Source organism: Biomphalaria glabrata, chromosome 2 (genome assembly GCF_947242115.1).
Source record: "Biomphalaria glabrata chromosome 2, xgBioGlab47.1, whole genome shotgun sequence".
NCBI lineage: Eukaryota > Metazoa > Mollusca > Gastropoda > Planorbidae > Biomphalaria > Biomphalaria glabrata.
The window spans coordinates 5,644,510-5,654,258 of NC_074712.1; the positions used below are offsets into that span (position 1 = coordinate 5,644,510).

General features: G+C 34.2%; 1 protein-coding gene across 2 annotated transcripts in view; it reads left to right on the plus strand.

Moving 5' to 3' along the window:
* LOC106057867 (disintegrin and metalloproteinase domain-containing protein 17-like) overlaps positions 1-9,749 on the plus strand; it is a 17,763-nt gene extending 8,014 nt beyond the window's left edge. For both annotated transcript variants that reach the window (XM_056018832.1, XM_056018833.1), the window contains 9 exons: positions 201-263; positions 1,824-1,918; positions 3,286-3,407; positions 4,830-4,911; positions 5,816-5,904; positions 6,680-6,761; positions 7,800-7,850; positions 8,592-8,682; positions 9,197-9,749. In XM_056018832.1, coding sequence (XP_055874807.1) covers positions 201-263; positions 1,824-1,918; positions 3,286-3,407; positions 4,830-4,911; positions 5,816-5,904; positions 6,680-6,761; positions 7,800-7,850; positions 8,592-8,682; positions 9,197-9,290 — 769 coding nt within the window. In that variant the 3' untranslated portion in view covers positions 9,291-9,749. The remainder of the gene's footprint in view (positions 1-200; positions 264-1,823; positions 1,919-3,285; positions 3,408-4,829; positions 4,912-5,815; positions 5,905-6,679; positions 6,762-7,799; positions 7,851-8,591; positions 8,683-9,196) is intronic.

The window sequence follows — 9,749 nt, forward strand, 5'->3', positions numbered from 1 at the left end:
CCATAACAGCAAAAAGTTTTAGTAAGAATGCTAACATAAACTGTAGTTTACAAATATACTTTTAAGTAGTGTTTCTCTAGAACTTAAACAATTTGTTGTGTATCAAGGTAGATAACCAAATAATCATTGAATGCTGTATTTATCTGTACAATGATTATAGCCCTTTTTTTGCATTAGCTTTTCCTTGACTGCAGATACAGTGGTGACAGCTATACATGTCCAAGGCCTCAGAACCTGCCAAACTGGACACCATGTTTAGAAGGGTAGCTACATATTCGTGATTTCTTATGTCATTGTTTTGTTTAATAAGTTTCAGGCATTCCTTCAGAAGATTATAACATCCCTGCCCAAACTTGCTGCAGGATGGAACTGGGCAGGGTTTGAACTCTGGACCATCATGATAACCGTCTGAAGCGCATTCTACACAACTAGGCAGCCATTCATAAGGATGTATGTAAAGTGGAAATATCTTCTTCTTTGTTATTTATAATATGTCATGTGCATTACTAAATTAGTATTTCAGATTGATCATACATTTTTTTTTTATAGTTATTTCATTTGTTTAAAACTAATGATCTTTCTAAATAGCTATTTCCAAGCTGACAAGACCTTGGTGGTTTTCATTTGGTCATACTTAAGTAACAATGTTAGCTAGTACATGAGGAAGTGATATTGTATTGATTTTTTTGTGGACTAATCTTTTATTTCATAAAAACAAAATCAATTATTGGAAAGTGTAAAGTTGAGTCTTCAAGACCCATCAATCTATAGTGCATTTGAACCTTAAGTTCTCTTGTTTATCAACAGTTTATGAGGGTGATGTGTGGTTAGTACAGTGATCAAATATTTTAACTTTCCAAATCTGAGGCTAGATAATACTTAACATTTGGAAGAACTGGGGCACTGACCAGTTATAAATACAAATCTTTGGCCTCATCAATACTCTGACTTTTGGAGTCCCCACATAATTATTGCAACAGAGTAGTCTTTCTTTTTCTTATTCTATTTTTTTTCAAAGGAAATTATTTATTTGTGGCAAAAATTAATTGATATGCTAAAAGTATTGTTACAAGTTGAGTTACACTAGCTATATAAAGCCTTGTTTCAAGTTAAGTTACACTAGCTATATAAAGTCTTGTTACAAGTTGAGTTACACTAGCTATATAAAGTCTTGTTACAAGTTGAGTTACACTAGCTATATAAAGTCTTGTTACAAGTTGAGTTACACTAGCTATATAAAGTCTTGTTACAAGTTGAGTTACACTAGCTGTATAAAGTCTTGTTACAAGTTGAGTTACACTAGCTGTATAAAGTCTTGTTACAAGTTGAGTTACACTAGCTGTATAAAGTCTTGTTACAAGTTGAGTTACACTAGCTGTATAAAGTCTTGTTACAAGTTGAGTTACACTAGCTGTATAAAGTCTTGTTACAAGTTGAGTTACACTAGCTGTATAAAGTCTTGTTACAAGTTGAGTTACACTAGCTGTATAAAGCCTTGTTACAAGTTGAGTTACACTAGCTGTATAAAGTCTTGTTACAAGTTGAGTTACACTGGCTGTATAAAGTCTTGTTACAAGTTGAGTTACACTAGCTGTATAAAGTCTTGTTACAAGTTGAGTTACACTAGCTGTATAAAGCCTTGTTACAAGTTGAGTTACACTAGCTGTATAAAGCCTTGTTACAAGTTGAGTTACACTAGCTGTATAAAGTCTTGTTACAAGTTGAGTCACACTAGCTGTATAAAGCCTTGTTACAAGTTGAGTTACACTAGCTATATAAAGTCTTGTTACAAGTTGAGTTTTATGCCCAGTCTTTCATTACAGAGGTATGTGCCACAATGGTGAATGTAAGGGTTTCTGTGAGATCAAGTCCTTGAGACGTAACCTGTCATTGAAAGCTTGCATGTGTATTGAACCTGGTGAGTGACTGCATAGTAAAGAAAATGTTATTCAATTCCGACTATTAGCTCACACTTCTATCATGCTCATGATAAGTTCAAAACCACAATTAAAAAAAAAATGAAATAATTTATTTTTAGCTGAAATTTCTCACATGACTGGTTAGCAAAGTTTTTAAAATCTCACATCGCAAAGATCTTCAGTTAGATTTTAAAGTCATAAAAAAAAAAGGAAATTGAAAATCTGTTTTTTTCTAAAATGCATTGTATTACAATTTCATATCATCTCATTCATTATTGAATCTAGGAAACAGTATTTATTGATATTTCCAAGTGTTCCATCACTGCTACACAAGGGAATTAACTCTTAGATTCATTTTTTTAAATACTTAACTTAACATGAGTAACATCCCTTTTGTACATGGCCACAGTGGGTAGTTAAAAATAATTAAAGATAATTACATTCTAGCCCAAACATCACACCTGACGGGGAAGAAATGAGGTGGACAGAATTCAAACCTGGGATCATCAAGGCTATAGTCCAGAACTCAAACCATATGACCTAGCAGTGCAAACAAATACAGCTTCAGGTTTCAAGTGTTCAGTGAACTAGATCTATGTGGGCCAAAGCACTTAGCTTTTGAGAACTACTAGATCTAAGAAGTACCGTAATCTCCATTTTTTTTATTGTTTGAGGGCTCAGATCAGAGGAGATGAACTGTGCAGTGGTTTGCAGATCAGGCAGTTCTCCATATAGTCTTTCTTGCATAGGGGGGTTTCAGGGCCAGAGTCTTGTTCAGGTCTCTTGATAAAGTATGCAGCTTTGAAGGACATGATTGGCATTCTCAGGTGATGCTCCACATGGGCAGGTTTTGCTAGTCCTGACTTGTAGCCATTGGAACATGTGTGTGTCTCATTCTTTTGTGTCTGGTTCAGAAGGGAAAAATTCTGCATTGGTTATGGGTTAATAGTAGTGAAGAAAAATAAACATTATGTTTTGTATTTTAAATGTTACTTTGTTTTTGAGTTTATTTAGCTCTACATAATGTTGACATCTGTTGGGTTGAAACCGTAAACCATATCCTCTTTGAATGCCCCTCCCTAATCCACCTTAGGCAGACCCTTCTTCCACTACAGCCCAACATAACTAACACCCTGTACGGCAGTGCTGAACAACTGAAGAAAACAGCACACTTTGTTTTCTTGGCACAGTCTGCAAAAGAGCTCACAGCTCAGCAGCAATAAAGCTGGCTAGAAGAAGAAGAAGACATCTGTTGGGGAAAAGTCCTTTACAAAAGTGGATGATACTGACATTAAGTAATTAACTGATGATCTAGATTTAAATTGTTGACAATATTTGTTTTTTTTTTTGGTTGTCTCTCCTCTAGACGAAGATGTCTGCAAGTGGTGTTGCTATGACAACAGTGACCCGAAAAATCCAGGACCATGTGTAGCACACTCTACAGTAATAATGAAAAACGGACGTTCATGCTACTATGGTTACTGTGAGGTAAGAGCGGCTACACACAAAGCACACAGGGACTTTATTTTATTAACCCTTTGACTCCGGAATGATTTTCCACACTTCGACAGAATTAATGTTTTTTTTCCTTTCCGAGTGAAAAAAAATGCTTCGATTAAATCTTTTTTGTTTTTTTAAATTAGAAAATGATGTATTTAGTATAGAATTAAAAAGGAATGCATGCCCTTTTTATATAGCACAAAGCAATTTTTATAAAACAAAAAATTATTTTTATATTAATGTTTGAAATTTAAAATTAAAAACTTACAGACTGGAAAAAAAAGCCTCCTGGATCTAGATCTAGAGCTGATCTTGGACAAATTTCATAATTCATATTGTCATCAAAAATAAATATTTTTTTTAGCATATTTATCCATATTGTCTCAAAACTTTGTAGAGAAAACACATCTAAAACACATAAAATGGACATTTTTTGAGCTAATTATCCATTCTGGATGTTTACCAAGGGAAACTATTCAAGATAATGTTTTAAGCAATTAAAAACATATATGGGAGAACAAAAATTCTTAAAAAATTTTAAAACATTGATGTTGTCAGTGTTGATCTGAGCTCTATTGCTGGGTAAAATCTACGATGAATACGGAGTCAAAGAGTTAAAGTAGGGAAAGTCATAAAAAAAAAGCAAGCTTTGTAGTGTATCTAGTGAACAAAAAACTTAAGTATTGATACACTGTACATTTTTAAAAGCATTCAATTGTTTGTGTGCACTATTGAATCAAATACTGAAGTTCATTGTCTTTAAACACAAGGTAATTTGTATTACTTAGTTGCAACACTGATCTTGCAGTATTGTGTTCTGGACAGTACTTATTTTGTCTATTTATTTCAGAACCACAGTTTTCATCATTTAGTTGTTTTTTTGTAAAGCTCTGTTGTATTATTACGGCATGTGATTTTCTCTTCCTTCTCTCTGTAACTTATTGCGTACAGAACTTAAAACTGACCTTAAACTTAAAGTGTTTACTGTGATTAGCCTTTAGGGTGGAAATCATCAATATCAACAACAAAGGGAAAGACTTTTTTTTTTTTGTGTTAAACTTTCCTGTGTCTATGTTAATATTTAACATATTTGTTTATACAAGGACTTCAACATGAGAGATTTTTGTTTGTAAAGTGTTTTCCATGTTTCGGATGTTCCTTCGAAATTGGAGATATTTTACTTACTAGTCTATAAGCTCGAACGACAGTCCAGCGCGCAAATATTCATAAGAGCATTTAGTTTAGTCATTGTTTTAAAGTTCAGTAATTTGTTCAATTTTTGTTTTTCATTTGAATTTGTAAGCACTTTCTTCTTATTATAATTATATTCTATTAAAATTGTTGAAATGAAACATTCCATGTAGAGAAACTAATGAAGTTCATTGTGCAGTGTTTTGCTTGAATCATCAGGATGGTGTGTGTAAAAGTAAGGTTGTGTCAAGTATAAGAAGGATTACATCCTACATCCAGTCAGTCCCTCGCCTGGGATACAGTAAGTTCTTAAAACTAATTTGATTTGTCACAACATAGCAGGATCAATGGTGCTCAAACTTTATCCTGCCTTGGACCTCTTTTTAATGTCGACATGATGAAGGGAATCAAACTGATGTTCCTTGACTCGCAGAACATATCTTCTGTGGCAGATTGAAAGCTGCTGTTATAGTCACGTTTCCAGGTCTGGATATACACATTTCCAGGTCTGGATATACACGTTTCCAGGTCTGGATATACACATTTCCAGGTCTGGATATACACATTTCCAGGTCTGGATATACACATTTCCAGGTCTGGATATACACATATTCATTTTGGCATGTAGGCATCTCTCTGCCTGTATCTGTTCAGGATAAAGATTGTCTAGACCAAATTTAATTTTGAAGATAATATTAGGAAAAGTAATAACAGTCCAAGTAGAGTTTTCCAAGCTGGGCTAATTAGCTAGTAATTTTTTTCCCCAAAGAAATACATCAACTGTCAAGTTTCTAGGAAAATCGTTAGAGCTGTTTTCAAGAATCTTGTCCTGGTTTTTCACTCCTATGAATTTGCAAGCTGAATAGAGGAATTATAAAAATAGTTAAATTCATTAAAACAGATGGCTTTATCACTGGGTAGAAGCTCTAGGCCACATAGTTCCTCATCATGGTAAGGATATAGCCCACAGGCCATAGTTTGGGCATCACTTAGCTTTGTATATAGCTGATAGCTTACAATAGGATTAACTTTTAGCATCCAAAGTCTTTGTTGAACAGGATACATGTATCAGTCTGTAACAGCCCAAGTTGGAACTTTTACAACCCACTTCATCAACCATCTGCAACCCATATGTTTATTACTTTCTTGACTTGAATTTGTGTTCCTAATCTATGTATGCAATGCACTATGTCTTGTTTATGCAGTCAAGTTCCTGAAGTCCAACATTGTGTTCTTGGTGGTGACGTCAAGCCTAACACTCTGGTATCTGCACTTTTTGGCTGTATCTTATTATGTAAGTCTTATATGGGCTACATGATTGTTTTTCAAGATATGTGCTCTTTTCCAGAGAGAAGGTAATTACATTCCCTCCAATAGTCTTGTAAGCAAGTGAAATGCGAAAGAGCAGGAAACAAACATCTTGAGGACAGCCCAAAAGGCTGGGAGCATGGTGGCTGAGGGATAAAACATTTGGCTTTTGAAACAAGAGGTCCTGGGTTTAAATCTCTGTGAGGGCTGGGAATTTGATTTTGGGTATTTTTAGAATGCACCTAAGTTCATCCGACTCACCTGAATTTAGTTAGGGAAAGTAAAGTCGGTTGGATGTTTTGCTGGCCACATGACACCCTTGTTAACCATTAGCCATAGAAAAACATGACCTTTACATCATCTGCTCTAGAGATCAAAAGGTCTGAAAGGGGAGCTTTAATGGTCCAAAGAAAATCTGGAAGTTGGATGCAGATTTCAGTCATTTTGAAGCCAACATGATAATTAAAATGCAAGCTAGGAACATTTATAAAAAGCCTTTGGTTTATTACTTGCCAACACCTCTGCTATTTCCATCCCCCCCTCCCCCTCCATTTTGATGTAGCAATTAGTGCTGGCTGTCATGAAATCTTTTTAAAAAAAATTTACTGAAAAATTTCATCTCCAAACTTTTAATTTGATCGCTGTGCAAAAAATGAAAATTTGAGCATATAAAAAACTTAAATTTGAAAAAGAAGTTTTTCAATGCTTTCTATGGTACACACAAATAAAGTAAAAATTGTAATTATTTGCTTATCATTCAGCCTAAAGTTGTAGACATGTGGTATCAGTATTTAGATGAGAGGTCCGCTGAGTCGGACGAATTAGAATCTGTCCAGGCACAAGGTCAGTAGATTACCTGTCATTTGTTTATTTCAAACTAGATTTATCATGTGATATAAAACATTGAAATACAATTAATAACAAGCTACTATTTTTGTTTTTGAAAGATTATATCAACTCAGTCTGTCTGGTAAAATGTTTGTACACGTTATTTCTTCCTCACCTAATCTTGTATCAAGTTGAAATTTTGCACAATTATTTCTGAGCAAAACAAGCAGCAATACAAAAAAATAACCAATTAGTTAATTAACTATTAGTAATTATTTATTTTGTTTGGTATTGAACAAGGAAAAGAAGTTGTACTTGAAGGATGTGGTGGTATAAGTTAAATTAGCCCCCCTTTATACTTAGTGTACACAAATTCACCCATATACCCCTTCTTCTTCATCCTTACTTTTTCCAACTGGTCCAGACTTAGTGATAGGAACATAGCGCATTGATAAAGCATTGAAGGCGCATTTTCCCTCACTTGCAGAGAGGAAAGTAGATGGCAGGAGATGGCCTTTGAAAGAGATAGTTGGAGAGCTCTCATGAAGGCTAAAGGACACATATTGGAGGCCCAGAAAAAAAAACTTAAAAGACATACCTCCAGTGGACAACGGCTTTGCATAAGTTATGGAAAAATATGCAGATCACAACTGGATTCACATAGCCATGTCCAGCACTGCACTCATCCTTAATTTTGGGAATTTAAGACATTGCTTTTATTATCCATTATCTCCTACATAGTCTGCTATTGATACAAATGATCTGTTATTGCTACTGTAGACCTGTTATTGAAACAAATGATCTGTTATTGCTACTGTAGACCTGTTATTGAAACAAATGATCTGTTATTGCTACTGTAGACCTGTTATTGAAACAAATGATCTGTTATTGCTACTATAGACCTGTTATTGGCCTTTATTAACCAATATCTCTTTAAATACATTTAATATACACAGGTTAAAAACTATACACATTACATAAATTTTCTATAGATCACAACGTCTGAAAGGGAAACTTTACTATTTTTTCTCTCTTTACAAACATTTACCCCAGGTGTCCAAAATGACCAGGAAATCAAGCAACTTCCAAAAGATTACAATACAAGTAAGTAAAGATATTCATTGCTATCCAACATAGTCTACTATTGATAGCAATAGTCTTTTGTTGATACAAATGATCTGTTATTGGCCTTCTTATGCTCAGTGTTGTAAATGTGTGATTTACGTGTGAGCTAGTGTTGTCTGATGTTTAAAATGAGCTGCAGGGGCTGCCTCCTAGTATATTGCTTAGCTTTTTTGAACTTCAAAACTTTTGTTGCACATGTTCATTTGGTTGCATCTGAATTGTTCCATTGACTCCAACACAGTTTGTAAAGTGGTCAATTGGATATAGAGTTATTCTAACAGTTCTAGGCTGCCATGAGGAATTATGCTGACTCTTATGAATGTTGAAAATGAGGACCATATTAATTTGTTTTTAGAAAAATGGAGTCAAAACGTCCTTTTCTTCTGTATCTATATTAGTTAGGCTCAGCCTGTGTCGTCAAGTTTTTAAGTTTATGCATTGTTCAGGGTTATAGCTCATCTTCTTTGCTTTTCTTATGGTGTGTATTTATATGAAGCAGCGATGTGAATAAACATTTTTTCCATCTTCAGTTTGGGTTAGTTTCTGATTGCTTTCTTCAAACCTTCTGGATGGAGAGATTGTTCTGAATGTGTTGTCCATTTTTTTGTTCAGTTTCCTTTGATTAGTGTCCTTGTTAGATTCTTTAAAGCAGTTTTGATATAATGTGCAACCAGTTTATATTCAAATTTCTGATTTTTTATATTTTTTTTGATTTACAAGCCAGTCTAGAGTTGAGCGATACCACCTTGAGGGAGCCAGAAGTGGAGACAAAACATTTCACATCCGAACAGAGTCAAGATACAGGCACCAGGTATAGGCATGGGACTGATAAAATGTTTAACATAGGTAGAACATTGGAACTTGGCATAAGTTGAACTTTGGAAAAGTACATAGGCTATATTGCAAGTGTATATAGATTTAAAATTGGGACTGTACATAGGTTTGAAAAAAAACAACATACCTGGGTTTAAATTAGGGATTGCACATAGGTTTAATACTGGAACTGCACAAATGTTTAACAAAAGAACTATACATAGATTTAACATGAGAACTGTAAATAGGTTTGACATCATAACTGTGAATAGTTTTTTGACATTGACACTGTAAATAGGCTTAACATTTGGGATTGTACATAGGTTAATAGTCAGAACTTAACATAGGTCTAAGTGACTAGTTCCTAACTCTGTCTGTTTATATGAATATAGAGAGTGCATGTTTGGGTACTATTGCTAATGTTATCCAATCTCCAAGATTTGTGTTTCTTTTTGTTGTTTTTTTTAAAACTTAAACCTAACCTCTTCATTGATTGTCTTCTGTTTGTCTAGATCATTTCCATATGATTCAGTGACAACAGTCTCTGGCACAAAAAAGTTAAGTACAGCCTCTGACAAAAGTGGTTCAACTCGTTTGGAATTGTGATAGTCTCACTGATGGAAACAAAACATGCTTGTCATAAAATATTTGTGGAGCTACATGCACCGAAGCAAAATATGCTTGTTATAAAATATTTGTGGAGTTACATGGACGCACAGATTCCTGGTCATGGAGTACATCTCAGCGGTTGGGCCACCAGCACATTTTGTATTCACATTTGTATTGTGTTCTCAACGGGTTCAATTCTTTTTGTGATATCAAGGTTGAGATGCACTGACATTCAATTAAACCTTTTCATATATATTTTTTAGTCTATGTTAAAAAAGTTTTGAGATCCACTGCCCATAAACCTTTTATATTTGTGTGTGTGTTATATTAATTGATTCATTGGATGATGTATTTCAGTCATTGTTATGTTGATTAATTAATTGGACCAAATGTGTTATGTACAAAGTTTGTTTAGACACTCAGCAAGTTTTATGCAAATAAAGAAAAGTGAAATGA